We start from the raw sequence: 18,606 nt of genomic DNA on the forward strand, positions 1-18,606 counted from the left end.
AGATCAGCGTGTTGATTTTCAAAAAAAAATATAATATTCTATTTTTATTATGAGAAGTATTAAGCTGTTTTCGGTGTCGAAAAACGCTAGAATTAACGCCATACGCCGGATAGAAATTTTGCAAACTGATGATCTGGCAAGAAAAACGCTAAGTTGGCAACTCTGGTCTTGAAATGTGTAGTTTTTTGTACTTATCTCAAATGTACGTTTCTCAAATAGGTTTTAACTCATACCCATGTGTTTTTGTTTGTTTGCCACCAGATTTAAAATAAACCTTTATTGACCTTATTCCACGACGTTGTCAACACATTGTGACTGTGTCAATGCCAAAATATCATGGTGCCTTTAATTCATTATCACTTGTGGGCGTAGACCTTATCAATCTGTTTCCGTTGCACCGCGGGCATACAGATGATAACGCGAAACTCCACAACATTTTCCCTATTAATATGACTACACTTGTTAATCATCATAACAACGCCCTCTATAATTCATCCGTCCCAGAAAATCTATAACAAGTGGAGCAATCGGATTAGGAGCGCTGATAAGAAATGTCGATATCGTTCCGATAGGTAAGTTGTTCACCTAATGTGTGAAATTTTCAGTTGCCATGACAGTCACGCCATACAAAAGTATTGTTTTTATTTTATAATACCTCTCAGATCACGGATTTCCAATCTTTTTAATGTGGCAACGCTCTTTCACAATGGTCAAGTAACCTGAGACCCCCCCCCCCGCCACATTTGTGTTAAAAACATTTACATTGAGATAAATAAAATACATTAAAAATGATCAATCAACACATTCTTTTTTAAGTTAGATACCAATGATTTTTCTAGTAGGTAAATAACTATCACGCTTTAATTTACTTTTACTACGTATAGGGATCGTAATACTGAATGAATATATCAATACGTGTATTTCGGTATTTCTTATTGAATAGGTACCGGTATTCATCAAAACATATTATAGAAAAAATAAGTATCTATAAATAAACATAACTATGTATTAAAATCTATTTAAAGCACGATTTTATAGCAACCTATAGTACCTATGTATAGATATTTATAAATATTTTAGTAGTGCTAATTTTTACAAATACTATCATGCCCGGGTATAGGAAAATCTCTCTCAAATTCAACGTTTGTTGGATGTGCTATCAACGTTGGATCAATAGTTATAGAATAATTGGAAATATTTACCACGAAATTACTTCGAAATGTGTTAATTCATCGCGACAATTATTTGAGGGATTTTGTTTTATTATTATTTAACTTTTGTTGGCTTCAGTCAATATATTCGCGTTTTGGCAGCATTCATCTTATACACTAAATTTAATATACAGTAAGTAATGAAAAAATAACATTAAATTCATTTTCAAAAAACATAAACGAGTATGCTTTCTTAATACCGAAAATACCGGTATTTTGGATTTTTGAAACCGGGATTTTGGTATCGATAAATAATTGAATACCGGTTTTGAAATACCGGCATTACAATCCTTAACTACGTAGTATGTGTCCGTCTACTATCAGGCATTACACGTTTTCCACTTTTAAATTAGTAAACATTGCATTTGGTTTCATCTACACCTAGTCTCTGAAAGACTAAATGTTATCTTTTTTGATACTGAAACGGTTTTTTGCCACTTTTATCTAAATTCTCTGATTTTCGGTGGACGCCGTCAATCGAGGGTCGACTTCCCGAGTGCCACATAAATACATAAATTTTACACAAAAAAAAATAATTGACACCGACTAAAAATGAATTTTGGTACCTTTGGAATTTTGCGTTATACTTATTGAATAAGTATTGTTTTCAGAATACTATCATGTTGGCAACTCTAGAAAACACTTTCCTAGAGCCCTCGGGATCGCGACCCAGGGGTTGAGAACCCGTGTCTTAGATAGTGTACATAATTACATGTGGTGTGTGACATGTGGCTACCTAGAATAACATCGCTACACGGCCTAATCGGCTAATGACTCTGGTCATGCGGTAAGGAAATCGATAGAAAACTTTTCAAACCGCAATAAATTCATTTTACTTTTGGAAAACATTCAGCACTGAATGGATTGAGGTGTTGTGAATAAAAAGTTATTTATTACTTCTTTTAATTAACTTTAATAATTATCGCTGATGATACAGAATTGACATCTATGAATGGACTAAAGGATTTTACTGCAAATGACGTTGAATAGGTACCTACTTGAATTTTTACTCTCATAATATATTTTTCATTAATGGATTCAAAAAATATTTTGCCTCATATCTACATTCCTCCTGTAAAGTGGACTGTAATTTGAAGGATAGGGTGGGGGGGGGGGGTATACAGGATGCCTTGATGATTTATGTTGACAGAGCTGGCGTTCGCTGGAGCCGATTTGGTGTTCACGCACTCACGCACTGGTAAACGGACGGTTCGGAATGTCTCTCACGGTTTCACTTGGTTTTGGGCTGAATGAAGATGAAGTTCAGGATGGATTATAGACGCGACGTTCGCTCAAACCGTATCAGATTTAACGCAACAAATTTCAAACATATGCGTTTTGGATCACTATATACTACAAAAAGCCCCCACGCAACCTCTTTCTTGATCTCACTCGAGCTAACTGAATGTTATTCAATCACGGTCGACTGATGACCCGTAATTGATCGTCGTCTGGTCATGTGACAATAGTAAATTAGGATTTGGGGTAGGTGTGGAAATAAGGAACGACGTCCAATACAATTGGCCCAACCACTTACATATCTATGAATTGAAATGAAAAGCACCTACAGCATGGATAATTTCGAGATGTGTTTAATTTCGTGGTTAATCCAAACATTTCATAGTATTTTGATGGCGAATTTTATAAAATTAACCATTATTGTTTCTTTTAGTTACTTATTAAAGTGTTTACAACTGGGATTTGGCATAATATGTAGAACCCTTTATTCAATTATGAGTGAAAGGTTGTACCTTGGTTAGTAATCACTTTAATGGTGGAACTTATTCCACATACTTAATTTCATCACGATCGATTTCGTCTCCTTAGCCATAAATTCTCAAATTATCTATTGGTTGGTTAGCAGAGCGCGGAATTGGTTAGTAATTACGTCTTTAATCTCCTCCTACGTCCACACCTAATTAATTTGCAACCCCATGCTTAGAATGGATCCTTACGAGAAACTGTCTGGTACTTGTATCGAATGTACTTACGACTGTGTTTATAAAATACTCTAACATATTACAGCGCACATATTCCAAATTTGAATTCTATTCTGAACACGGCTCTTCGATGTTAATATCTTTATCTATGCGTCCATCTCTTCCCTTGCTTGTCCCATTAATTTCCATCGCTGAGCGACATTTCCGCGCCGCTTCATACATAATACTTCATGAATAAATACATACCATCATACACCACCGCGTTATTTCCATATTACAACATCCATAACCATAAATGAAAAAATAAAAACCTCGAATGCCGGATTTTCACCAGTAGAACTTTATCCAATGAAAATACATTCTGTCTTTTCAAGTGTTTTTAAACAGACTACCTACTCGCATTCAAGAGTTTCTTTCTAAAGTTTCTACTGTTTGTAGTACCTACAAAGTACCCACCACCGACAAGTATAGGTACTATCATTGCGTTTTTTATTTTGTTTTTGAAACGGTACAGTTATGTTTTTTCTATTTATAATACATCGGTAAGGGGTGGAAATGAATGCATTGTTTATTATGGTGAAGAATTTATAGTTTATGTATTAATATACATATAATAATTTATAGAACACCGGGAGAAATCCAAAATGGCCGTTATTGTACACGTTGTCGTTCTTCTCTGATCCATCCAAGCCCGAGCTAGTCGTTGTGTTGACCGCTGACAGGAACAACGAGTTTGTGATTTTATGAAACCATGTAGGTACTTAGATTCGTCACCCATGATATTTGCCTTCCGGCCGAATCTGTTTCCTAGACTTTTCCGAATATTATACTTTTTGAGTAGGTTTTACCACGAATTACACGCCCAAACATATTGTAGTTTCATACATTGTATGGTTTATAAAAACTCTGGCTGCATTTTCATCTGTCATACCATGTCGTTTCCTATGTTGCCTTTTCACGATTTTTTATGCATAAACAACGAAAACTCAAGAATGGTTACTTTTTCATGGTCCTTCGTATATAATACAATAATGCATGCTTCTACGCCATATAGGCCCTATGGGAACTACTGAGGAAATGTATGAGTTCCGAGCAAACGGTGGTAATAATTATTGGGTTTTCCATTGCGACGTCAATATTAATTATTTCCCCTCATTTGATTTTGAAAACATGGAAATAAAATACATCCAAACAGTCTTTGAACTTTTTTAATAACTATTTGTAAGTCTCTCTCTCTCTCTGAAATATATACTTACATGATATAAAATTCTTCATGTTTTTGATGTTTTAAAGATTGAATTTACTCTTAAAGAAATTCAAATAACGGCAATGACTGCCATCTTCATGAAAGCATTCATATTATAGCCGTATTCAATCTCACTGAAGTGCGACATTTGAATGCGTAGCTGGTACAAAATGTAGGACTTCGTCTTTTCAGCAAGCTTGAATACGGGTGTAGAATTCATACCGGGCGTTATTTTGGGATGTGAATAATAATGCCGACGACGATAGATAGCTCTACAAATTCTACGAAACTAGAATAAATTTACCATCACATTGTGTATTTATTTTATTTTGCATGTCACGGCGGTCTCCATCCGCTGTGTTTGAAATTTGAATTGGTAACCAAAAATGTGGTGAACTGTATCACAACAGTAGAGTAGTCAAATTCTGACAGATAACTCAAGAATTATAATCTGATTTTTTTACAAAAAAAAAAATGGAATATTTTTCTCTTATCAGTTCGAAGCTTCCGTTTCTTTACTTAAAATGTGAGTGATAAAATTTGTTACGTATGTATCCGTATCCACTTCATATGGACCAAGTGACCTGTCTTATTTTGTTTTTACGCAGCTTATTAATAAAATTATATCTCAACTCTATTTCGGAAAATCCTAAATCTGAATTAGATTCCGTTCATATCGTGATGATGTTATCCACTATGAGATAGTTAATCAATAATTCTTCCGTGGTAATACTTGGATGCTTATCGATAATAATCTAATAATAATATGTGCTCATTATGAGGTGATTATCAGAAAATATTTATATACCACTTCACTAGGTACACGTCGATATAAAAACATTTTATATTGAAAATCATGAAAATTGCGAGATTATACCCGATTTATAATTTACAATAATATATTCTTATATTTAAATAGTTATCTACTGAATGATAATTTTCTTTATATTTTGCATTCTTTGGAATAATTTACTTTATGTGATAAAGTATCTTCTTCTTCGATGGCGATCCCAAATCGACTAATCAGCTAATCGTCCACCAGCAACAGCTTTCTGGCGTCCTTCCCCACATTGTCTCTATAGCGAAATATCGGTATCTCTTCCTTCCTTGGAATCCATCGAGCACCGTTGGAATAGGTACAGGCATGGACCCCACATCGTGAAGCGGGCCCCCAGGCTAGGATCTTTGGCGGGCCCCCCTACATATCGCTAAGGGTAAAGGCAGTGTGACGCTCTACAGTAGCGTTTTCCAAATAGTGTAGGTGCACGGTAAAATTAATGTGTATGTTTAGTGTTTTATTGTATATTTTAATACATCCATTTGAATTATGGAGATTTCCACAATTAAAAATTGTATCATACAACCGCATAACTTCAAACAATAATATCATTGAAGGAAAATAGCGCCACAGGCGACTTTTTTACTATTAAACCAAAATTGTAATGTGTGTTTATCTCACTTATCTGGTCGACTCGCTCCTCCTCAGGAGGGGCCCGGGCCCCCAGGATAGAGCCCTGTCAGCTCCGCCCTTGTGGGGGCCGTGGGTACAGGTGTCGTTGATCCGCTGCAAGTGTCCCATCCAGATCATTTTTTATATATTGCTCTGGATTCTCCTCACTTATCTGGTCCATATATATATATACGACGTAGGACCTTCTATTCGCTAGGTATTGGCCTCCATATGAGGGTCACACAGTACGGGTGATTGTTTTATATATAGGTATACTAGAATCTTAGTCATTCAGTACTCATTCCTGAATTTTAAAATTATTGATAGAAGGGATAAGTTGGTTATATTTGTTTTGTGAGTTAGATGGATTCTTCGTTGTTTTTGCTAATATTGGATTCATGGTAAGTGAAGTCTTCGACCACTTCAAAAGTGTAGGCATCTTTTATACTAGTATACTTAATGGTTTAGTGGTTAGCCGTTAGCGTCAATCAACCCTAAGTCGGCTCTCACATCTAAACTCGCTTCGTATGCCGCACAGCCATAAATCAAACCTTTCGAGAACGACGATACAGTGTTGCTTGTGAAGACCGCACACTACTTAGCGACAGTCGCGCGTAGCCTTCGAAACGTGTATATATATGAATGAGGCGATCGGCGAGCCAGTATAGGAATAATCAATTCGTAGGTGTTTGTATGCGACCTCGCGTCTTCGACTCGGAGCCGAGAAGCATGCAACTTGTCGATTACAACAGCAGATGTTTTTTTCAAACGAAACGGTCGCTTTCGACCAATCTGCGGAGCTCCATTTGGCAACATGTGTTTTGTGAATAAGGATAACGTCACATCGACGTATTCGACATGTAGGCGGACGAGTTTTGATGTGAGAGCCGGCTAACGTAATATACAGCATACTTTTATTGATATTGTGATTTTTGCAGTCGGACAGCGCTTAGTAGCGTTACTAATAGTAGGTATCTACTTGGGAAGATGTAGATACTAATTGTAGATAAGCAAATTGATATTATTGAAGTATGTGTGTTTATCTTGTACCTTCTTGTATAAACCTATGTAAGTACCTACATAATATTATGTTTCCCGTTTTATTTGGGATTTATATAGTCAAATATGAACTTAGAAATTATTTTGATGCAGGTGATAATTATGTTTTCCTTTCCTTTTTTATAGTTGGAGTGATATGTAGTAAACAAAAAAATACATCAGTATCATTCCGTACCCTCTATAAATCTGACTAACCACCATTAAAAATCAGTTGTCTGCGGACGAAGCATAATAATATTTACTTAGGTTTCAAAGCTTTAAATCGGATTTTCCTTTACAGACAGCAAAGTGGTGAAGCTTACGACCGACCGTAAAATGAAGGGGAACAACTTGAAACATCTCCTCGGTAATCCCCAATTAAGATTTTTCATGCCTATCAACCAGCCTTGTCATTTATATATTACATACTATTATGATCCTATCCTTTCTACACATTCTATACTCAGTACCTATATATTATACTGCCTCATTTTATAAGTATTCAATTCAATAGTAACTTTTGCAAAAAACTTATGAAATTCTTTTTGTTTTTTACTTTACAATATCTTTCTCATAATATGGATCAAAGGCAATAAGACAAATACAAATTCGTGTGAAAAAATCACACACAACAAAAAAAAATGTGGCGAATATCACTTAAAAGTTAAACCTTGAAGTAGCATAATATCAACTAAGTAGGTAGGTATATGATATATTCATACGAGCACACATACTGTATGGCATCTTTTGTCTCTATCTTACAAGTTTTAATGTTGATTTAAAAACTTTTAATCAATAACCATGCATCCCTTTAATTAAATGTTTGACCACCAGATGACTCTATTTTATTTTGTATCGCTAATATCTCTGTTTTGCTAATAAAATCGATTTGGCGGTTTCTGCACTTCAACCAAAACGCCATGTTTCTTCCCAGAACTAACCTTAATCACAATCGATGACATTAAATTAGGCATTATAACATTCAACAGCATATGAATATATATTTTAATTCAAAATCGGAAAAATCATGCTTTTAAGGGTTAATATATTTAGGGTTGATTTTGAATTGTATCGGTAGCCTAACCACCACCTGCATTGATGTGTGTTCAAGTCGTGGTCAGTTCCTGTAATTTTTCTAATAGTACGTTTCCGACGTTATTCGAAAGTATGTATGGTCAATAAAGAATTTTTAATAGTGTACCTATATAATTATTAATTGAATATAAATTTATATAGTTAGAAACATATTACGAAAGAATAAAATATAATATAAAGAAACCAAATTTGATATATTGGTGTTTTACTACGAAAACGCCGGTTCTATTGACAACTATTGACAATAATCGAATCGTTATTTCTGTTGAAGTAAATTCTGTAGTAAACTTCTGAAAAATAACTCAAACTGAATGAAAGGCTGTTAAATTCTAATGGAATAAGTTTTGTACTACCCATTTGAATAATGGAATAGTAGGTAAAAAACTTAAATCCATTAGAATTTAAATTCAAATTCCATGTTAGTAACTTCGGTCGATAGTATTAATAACGGCTGTTTATTTTTATGTACCTATAATAATATAAATAATATTCTCATTCGTGACAACTTACCGTCAGTAGTTAACCTACTGGTTACTGTCGTAGTTAATTGACTTATAAAACAATAGGCTACTTCTAATTAATTCAACAATTCTGCAAAAAATAAAACGGCTATTATAGCCACACCCCTCAGTAACTATTTCCATTCATTGCTTTGTTATGGTGTCAGTTGTTCGTACAACAATGCCTACACCATGTACAACTTTGCTATTATTGTTCGCTGATTGCTAATTAAGAGTGTGTTTCAATTAACTTCCCGTATGCTACAGCTCTCATGCTGATTGTATTTGTTTACCTATTGAAAGTGGAAGTGAGTCACATTATGACGTTTATTTCTATCATACTTTGTTACGTTACACTCACAATGCTTACCCATGCATATATAAATTATTGGCGCGATTTATATGAAATTAATATTCTCTATCAAAAGCTAACTGACCGATCAGTAGATTGAAATAACTGTGTTACTACAGGACATTGCATATGCTCTCAATAATCTCCTAGCTATTCCACGAAATCTAGAGTGAGCATTTCTTAAGCGATTTGAAAAGGACAGTTGTCAGTAGATCTATTTACATTTTCCAACATATCGCATTATTATAACGTGCAACCTTTCATGGTATAGCATACGAACTAAGTATGTCCTTTTCCTTTTTTGATAGCGTTACTCGTCATTTCAGACCTTGACTTCCTTAGACGGGTCTTTCTGCGCGCCCCTTCTCTAGTACCCTATTGAAAATATTGGCGTTTTTAGGTACGTGGTGGCGCTGACAGACTTGAAGACACTCAGAAAATATTCCCAAGCGAAAAACCGCTACTAAGTGATACTCATACGGCAAATGTTATGAGAATTTTTTCAAACTTTGACCGTTTGGTGTTCTGATTGATTTTTTACACTCAGATTGTGAAAAATACGCATATCTTTTCCGATTGGATTCTTAAAACCCTTCCAACATAAATGTTTCATACTCAGGTATTATTAACCAAACCAAATTTCACTGTGCGACTCAAAAGATTGTCTCTTTATTTAATCCACTTCCGTAATACAAATTCCGCGGATAAGTTATAAGCTTTCCAGTCGACTAGATGGAATAATTTATTTAGTAGCAGTTAATTAATGGTCACTAAAAATGTCAAGCGTCGGTATCCGCTCGCTGTATATCAATGGTGACTTCGTCCCACGTCTTTCGCGCCCTCTGGCAGTCAACATGTTAAAACAATTCATCCTCTCCGTTGAATTCTATCTCACTGCTCAAGAGTATTTCTCGATGTCTGTTAAAACGATTCGATAATTTGCAGTTGTTGGAAGTGGGTTGAGGACGATTCGGCGCCGAGACAACTGGGCGCCAAGCAATCGAACGAAATTCGTGAATTATATGTACTTTATAAATATGGTTCTTGTCGGTTTACACTGTTTACAGGAAGCCAGCGGCAAACAAATTCTGAAAATGGCCGAGGGTGTACTGGGTTATTTGTATTTCAGGTTTTCATTTTTGAATTCATGAATTTTGCCAAAATCGGCAATGAAAGTTAGCGCGGTTCCCGCCTAGCTTCCTGTAAACCAATAATATTTATTCAATACTATTATTTATATTTAAATTATTAAGTATTTAAAATTTGGTCAGAATTTAAATATGCACACGTAAATGATTTAATTGTGCATGTATTATGTTTAAGTTCCAACAAGAAGATATTTCTTTTGTTTTTATACAAAGCTTCAGGGACGATAATTCTCAATCCGCAAGTAAAAAAACATTAAGTATTCATACTTATTGAGAGCAAAATGAATTTAAAAAAAACTTAGCAGTAAATAGAAACTGATTAAAATTCCTCATCTACTTTCTGTATAAAATCGTAACGCATGTATATTTATTTCATACGACAGTGCGGCGTCCAATTGTCTTGGCGCCCAGTTGTTCCATTCCCGTTGGAAGATGCCATGTGAGAAAATTCAAATAAACTGTCTACATCAATATCTTAATTTTAATTTGGTTGCATTAATTATTAACAGTTGGTGCAGTGATTATCGTCAATCGTCATGGTGCATAATATGATTAGGATGTATTAGTGTATTAGAGGTTTTAATTGACTATAATTATTTATTAGTTATATCTACGGAGACCATATTTTATAGAAAAAACTAAAGGATACATCTATTACGATATATCATAAATTCAAATATGTATATTACATATCATCACCTCAATACTACTACTAGATAATATTATTATGTAACTTGATTTTCACTGTTTTTGGGATAGCTATTGGATATGATTCTGCATTTCCTTCTCTACAAAATGATAAAACTAGGTAAGTCAGAAGTTAATGGGAACTGTGTTAATTTTGTATTTGAAAATTTGAAACCATAAACCCATTAAATAAATAAATAATATATCTAAAATATTTTTTTATACAATTAAACATTATTTAATTGTTCCTAATTATACAAGCACAATTTTCCATTTTTATTTTAAATAATAATTATAGCCTTGATCTATGTTAATCAAGTAAAGCTTAAATTTCATTTTCCCAACAATGACCAAATCAGAGTTATCTAGTTATAGTATTGAGGTGACGATATACTTGTATGCAGGTACCTATACTTTTTAAAGTCATTTAAATACGTCGTATGTTAATAACTCCACAAATGTACAATGACAAGGATTGACTGTGTGATATTGAATTAAAGACAAAATTTCTTAACTGATTATGTTTTCGTTCTATGACTTAGATAGTAATTAATTGCAAACAATTAATTCTCCTTCAATACATTTTATTCTTCCAAAACTATGCATTGTGATTTATTTTTTAGAAGTGCTAGTTTTTAAGCTACTTACTATGCTTGTGTTATTTATAAGAAAATTTAGTGTTTTTTTTCCTGCCAACTGGCTTATTTTCTTACCCCATCTGAATTTTTTTTGACAGTGACAATTGGCAACACTGGTTGACCGACACTCGCTCGGATGACCCGGCCATCTTACATCACCCGATAGATTTAATATGTCGAACGACACACCTATACATGGTCTGACATTACGTTTTATCTAACGAAATTATCCCGACCGCCTGTGAAAATCAGATCATCTTTAAACATTGGTTATTTCAGTAAAATGCGGTTGTTTAAATAATAAATATAGATAGACTATCAATCTTATGTTCTTGAAACATTTTTGCCTGTTATCGCGAGGGATGTTTTCCAATCCTGGTGTCCTAAAGAATTTGAATTTACACGCGCCTGTCAATTACCTACGTGGTCGCAGCAATGATTAAATCTGGATCGGAACCGTTTCCTCGTGTCAAGCATATCAGGCTCCATTAGCGAGTGGTGAGAGACTAGTCAATGCGCTCCCCAAAGACGTAAACATTTTCAGTGACTTGCTATGCATTTTGTTTCGAAATTTTATTTTTCTCTATGAAATTGTATTTTTTTTTTATTATTGTTTAATATATTATTATTCTCTTCTCTATTGTGAGGGTAATATTTGTTATAATGTAAATCTCATGCTGTGAACGTCTTGAATTTAGATTTGTTATGTCCACAATGTTTTGTTTTCATATGAATAAATAAATAAATTAGAAATTATATGTCATACTTATTTAAGCTACAAAAGAGTAAATGTACATTTTTTGTGGTCATACCTACTTATTTTACGTTTTTTCAACTTAATTTAATTATAAACATGAAATTTATTATCAAAATCCTATTAAGTAGAAGGATAATATTATTATATAAGTACTTCATAATAAATTTGGAAAAATAACAACATGAAACTCTTTATGAGTTTAATTTAATTAAACAGTAAATTATATCTTCAAGAGGGTATAATAGTAGGTACACTGTGCATCCCTCCTTCTTGTGTTTAGAGAAGATTTACATCACCCCTTCGTGATTAATATAATACGTATGTCATTCCATGCACGCATGAGCATTGCGACTATAAAGTGTATTTCTAAATTATTTGTTTTTTTTCCAGACATTGGACCTAGACCGCGATGGCCTGACTAAGATGAAAAAGGCCATTAAGGCCATTCACAATTCTGGAAACTGTGAGTACTTCCTGATAATATTTATATATTTTTTTTAGATTTCAGTTTGAAGGAAGACAATGTTGTGTAAAGTACTAATGTTACGAAATTATTTCTGTACCGCTCAATAATGAGTATTACTTAATTCTGATGAAAAGCGCACACACAGGTGCTGTTGGTCATACAGGTAATTTCATAATAATGTTTAAGCGAGAATGATACACGGTACACTCATAATTACTATCTCGTTCCATCGTTATTGTGAAAACATAAGTGACAATAAATTGTATGTTCTGTCTGTCCTTCACGTTTTCTTAATAAAAATATTATTGTAGTGGGTAGACGACAGCGTGTCAAATCTGTAGAAAGTTACTCGAATATTTTGATTTTTGTACTTACGATTATTTAATTTATTAAGTAATTAGTTGAAACATTATCATTCATATGTCCAGTAGAATTCTCGATTTTCCGGACTAATTGAGGACTAATCCACTAAAACAGTACTTCTCAAACTGGGAGGCGCAGCCCCCTGGGGGCCCTGGACCTCCTGCCACGGAGCCGCGAAATATATGTACCTATTTGAAAAAACACTCATTTTAAAGTTTTTTTTTTGACAAAGTAAATGAATTTAAACTATCTCTTTGGGAAAAGATATCAACATTTTAATGTTGAATACCAAATTTCAAGCTTTCGAAAAAACTTTCTTCGTGGTCAAAAGGTATCCATCAAGGATGCACAGACATGTTTTCATGCTTCAATGAGTTTCTTACCACCAATGAAATATCACTAAATTCAATTAAAAGTGTTATACTTGATCACATTGCCGAATCACAACGATTTTTCAACAAATATTTCCCAAACTTAAACTAAGACCAAAAGTACAATTTATTGGATAAGAACACCATTTGCTAAATCCTTAAATTATGATCGTATTACGTGGGCAGTTCAAGAAGAATTTATTAATATTAGATCAGATAATTCCCTTGAAGTCGAATTTAATGAAAGAAGTCTTGCATAATTTTGGATAAGGTGACAACAAGAATATCCGTCAATCGCAAAAGCAGCATTATCGCTAAAGACGCACCTAGCGCGTAATGATTAGGTGGCCATTCGATATAATTAACATGCTATTTAAATGTGGTAATTAAAAAGTAATTATCTCGTCAGCAGTCAATGTGTAATTCCTTTTCCTTTAACAAAATAAATACAGGTCGTGTCTTTCAACGGAGACTTTGGAGTAAACCCTGCGAATTAACATTTCGAACATTGTACCGGATATTGATTTACTGTGTAAAAATATGCAATCACACCCCTCTCATTAAATTGTTTATGTGGGTTAATTTTTTTTTTTTTTAATTTTGCTTTATGAGCAAGTAAATAGAATGTTCTATTATTTTTAATAAAAATGTACCTTCCTATATGAAAAATTAGTGGTAAATAAAGTACTGTTCGTCACTAAAGACTTAAATTTTTGGCGAGGATTTTTTTCTGAATTCGTGGACCGTGTTAAGAAAAGGTTTGAGAAGATTATTTCATACTTTTGTAATATTTGCCAATCATCAATGGTCTTTCTGTTGATCTTGGTCATAATAAAATAAGGGCGATCGAGTACATTATAAATTAGAGTTGACTATATTTTTGTTCCCGTCTAAATGTACGAAACTTTTTTATACGACAATTACCTACTTGAGATAATCGCGTACTATTTGTTCAATCAGAAATTCAATACGTTTTACATCTCACGCTATACGCCACTCAACTAAAATGAAGTTGGCTATACTGCCACATACACTAGTAACCGATATAAAAATGACTCTAATTATTGAAACCGCAAATTACGGCATTGAATATTTAACACTTAGTCCGTTAAATGTTCAATCAATTTTACCTGTTCATAAGCGTGCTGGCGGCCGTTTTAGCGCATAACCTATCCAATGCGGTATTAATCATGTGAAACTTTGGCCCAAAGCCATGCATTCGTGTGCTAATATAATTATTATTGTGAATCATTATAATTAAATAAAATATTTGATCATTTTACGTAACACTGCAATCAAATTTCGACTAGAACATAATAATATGTCACAATGTGCCAGTGATTCCCAGCCCTTTATATTTGGCGGAATCCTTACTCTACTTTGCTATCACATATTAAACCGCGCGCCGATAGAACCACAAGACGTTGAGTTTTTTCTCTCCTCTGGTCTGTATAGAGTCAGACGTTCCCATCGGCTGTCTCCGACACTTCCTGCGGGAGAAGTGTGTGACAAGTCAAACCGACAGTCAGATGTTGTAGTGGGCTGACTGCGGTACCAAGGAGATAAATCACAAAATATACCTGTGAACATTTTGATAAAAACAATTAACGATTCGTGGTAAGTGGCAATGTTCATTACTGGCAAATGAAATGGTATTATTTCCTCCCATCATTATTTCTTCTTTGTTACAAAAAAACTTTCCTACTTCTCAACTGAAACTCTCCCTATTTCAATAATAACTATATTGTTTCAAAATAAGGCACGTAAAACGTTTTTTTACTTAAAAGGTTATGAGATACAATTGTTTTCGCAAGCTTTTGCGATTTCTTGTGGAATCCGGTTGGGAGTTACTGTCATAAATGCTTATAATTAAAAAAATCTAGACACAAGTTAAAGTAACGATTCTTCGCCGCTGCTGTATAAAGCGTTTAAAAAAACCATTAAAAATATTTACGGGTATAGCTAAGCACTCAATTCTTTCCACTGGCTCTGTATAAGCAGGCATTTTCATCTGACAACTCATTATTCTAACGAGTTTACAGTGTTCATTGGGTATCTCCGCGTTTTTAATTATAATAATAGGCAGTGTAATAGACCCAGGTGAAAGTGCATTCATGTTTAAATTCCCTTCACCTTTTTTATCAGTAACAAGGGATACGCTCCATACACAAACAAACTGTCCGAACTTTTAATCCGGTCGCCGAGCTGTAGGGCGGCCAACTTTTTCAAAGCTTAGAGGGCTAAATTTAAGATATATTTTTGACGTAAACTTTGCATAATTTTCCCATTTTTTGCCACTGAAGCATAGGCTAAGTAGGGTCAATAATAATTCCAGATGTGACCAGCCATACTTTTTTAATTCTTCATTATTTTGTATATTCCTTACTGTTTTAAATATTGGCTTTCTATAAGTATGGTTGCCGGTTGTTCACATTCATTAACAATTAACATAAAAAAAACATTTTTTAAATAATCATTACAACCATTTGTTTTAAGAATATTTTTTCAGTGAAGGTTATAATAAAAATCTCTAATATCATACTAAATAATATAACTAAGTATTTCTAAGTATTTCCGAATGAAAAACAACATCTGCTTGACAATGAAAGATTTTTCGTTATACATATACCTTTTCAATTATCAATGTATTAATTTATTAAATCAGTGATAGGTACATAAGCATAATTTATATTAGCAGGAGCCATTTATCGAATTGTTGGCAGGCTTCAAAGGGAACATATTGCTTCCTCAGTACAAGGGTACACTATTTGTCAAAAACCTGTTTGGAGAAAATGGCTGTCAAAGTTTTTGAATAGGTACTGATAAGAGAATAATTAGATATTTTCATAAATTACTTAAGTACATATTATTATTATGTAAATATCCTAAAAAATGAACATTTTATCTAAAATTATAAATAACCAATTTAAAAAAAATGTAATAAAGTGTAGTATTGCACTAAAACAATTAAGACTCTTTTGATATTCATGTCGATCTCATAAAAATGTATCTGAAATGTTATGGTAAAATAAAAGTCCACAAAGATAGTGCTGCCTTGCCCAGAAACTTCCAACTGATTCTCCATATTTTGTAATTCTTAAGTCAAAACTGACATTTTGTCAAATAGTGCACCGTTTATATAAAGAAGTATCTATAATTTAGTACATGTTCATACCTTTTCTTTCGAGATGACGGCGCTAGTTGCGGATAATGATAATAATATTCTTCCTGATTTTCTTCCGTATATAGACATTTTATTATTTTTATTTTAATGTGTTCATAATTGTTATTCCGGTCACTCTTCATTTTGCATTCCGAATATTATATATTTACAAGATTAAACTCAATATCAGCTCATTGACGCTGTCAATAAGGATAATTGCAATGATATGCAATATATCGTCGTTTCCATTGCAAAATTGTATATCTGCAAAATATGCGTTTTTGACAATGTTATATAATTAAAACCGTAAAAATCGACTTTACACACATGCAAAATAACACTATTGACAAAAATTGCATTTTCGTTGAAATTGTGAAAACCTTTTTTGAATTGATTCAAGGTGCCATACATTTTGTAAACTCTTTTTATGCTCCACTGGAAACTTAAGATGTTGCAGATATACCATCCCATTGTCTGCTCCAATCATTGCACGTATGTCAATGACATCTGTTGCGGCACAATAAACTATAAGCAATAATTAATGCATGGTAGCATTTTATTGTGTTCCACTGGAAACTTACCCCCGTTTCAGTTGGGACACCGGTGTCGCGCTCGTATATAATAAGGAGGCCCTTGTATTCGAATAAAGGGGCCTTTGTATTATGTTTATGAACGTGCAGAGCTAATGAATCAACGCATAATTTCTCGATATAAATTAGATCATAAAACTGGCTGCGGTCATAAAAACATGTGTATCGGCGGCTTGAGAATGTAGCGGCCGACGGAAAAGTGTACCGGACACGCTTTGACTCATTAGCTCGGGGCGTTCATAAACATAATACAAAGGCCTTTTTATTCGAATACAAAGGCCTCCTTATTATATACGAGCGTGACACCGGTGTCTCGTCTGAAACGGGGGTAAGTCTACGTAATTATAAGGTACTTAACAGGTGGACCCTCTATGAACGATCATGAACGGTGGACGATCTATAGTCTATGGGTGGACCACAATAAATGGTATTGAGGGCCGCATATTGTGCACCTCTTATTAAACCAATCCATACATACATAATCATAAAATCATTATGTATACAATTTCCACCAATCACAACCGTCATTATGGAATAAGTTAGTTTTTTTAGTCAGTCATACTACCTACCCAAATGTATCGTTTGGGCACCCTTTTTTGGCTTCCGCTCGAGTTGAGGACGAGCGCAGCGATAAAACCTTTCCGTCGATCGGACAGTTTGCACTTTTTATACTTACCGAAACTAGATAAAGCAGGAAAGTAAAGTTCATAAATTGAGCGTCTAGACGGGGGCTGGTGTTACGCCTTTGACTCCCGCTCAGAGGTCGTTTTGGACAACCGAAAGGTTTCGTAAATATCACCGTTTAACTAACGGGGAAACCCCATTGTCGTTAATATCGTAACGACAACCTCATTTGGATAGTATTATGTATTTATTTATATATATATATTTAAGTAATCTATTTATTAATGACTGACATTTGCGTTCTAAATAATGAAGTTTTAATATAAGAAGTTATAAACATACCACATAACCGTGAAGTTCAATAGTTTTGACAGAAAATATGACGTAGTTAGAGCGACACCGAGCAAGGGAAAACGATGCAATATGTCTCATGTAAGAGCAGTCGGAAATAATAACGGTAACAATACCCCATGTAATTCAGTAGTAAAAAATCGCAATCTGCTCAATTTCGAGGTTAAGTTATTCCACTATAACGTAAGAAACTATCTTCAATTTATGATATCGTCATATTGTTCTCTGGTCACTGTTCTGTCTCAAGACATATTGGAAATATTACTTAGTATTATTTAATATTATTTCTTAGTGTTATGCCACAATAGCTGGTTGTTATATATTTTTAGAAGAAACCATGTTTTCGTCATAATACATTTCTGAATGAAAACGTGTGAATAAATCTGTGACCTCTCATTACGACGTACGCGTAGTTTTTGGGCAACGTGTTCTTCCACTGGTTAAAGACGCGGTATGGATAATATGCATGTTGAGCATAATGCACAAGCATCAAAAAGAAAACGATTGGGGTAAGGGAGAAATCAACGGTGTTGGATACAATGCACTTTTAAATTATCTTGCAGTGTATTTGTTATACCGTGTATTAAAGATGTCGTTGAAAACTATTTGCAAACTT

General features: G+C 33.9%; 1 protein-coding gene across 3 annotated transcripts in view; it reads left to right on the forward strand.

Annotated features, from left to right (window-relative positions):
• Asap (ArfGAP domain of ASAP) overlaps window positions 1-18,606 on the forward strand; it is a 291,585-nt gene that overhangs the window by 64,153 nt on the left and 208,826 nt on the right. For all 3 annotated transcript variants that reach the window (XM_085947281.1, XM_085947282.1, XM_085947280.1), the window contains exon 2: window positions 12,453-12,525. In XM_085947281.1, the coding sequence (XP_085803407.1) occupies window positions 12,453-12,525 (73 nt within the window). The remainder of the gene's footprint in view (window positions 1-12,452; window positions 12,526-18,606) is intronic.

Source organism: Rhyacophila brunnea, unplaced genomic scaffold, assembly GCF_057557595.1.
Source record: "Rhyacophila brunnea isolate RB1 unplaced genomic scaffold, BYU_Rbru_1.0 scaffold_2, whole genome shotgun sequence".
Taxonomy (NCBI): domain Eukaryota; kingdom Metazoa; phylum Arthropoda; class Insecta; order Trichoptera; family Rhyacophilidae; genus Rhyacophila; species Rhyacophila brunnea.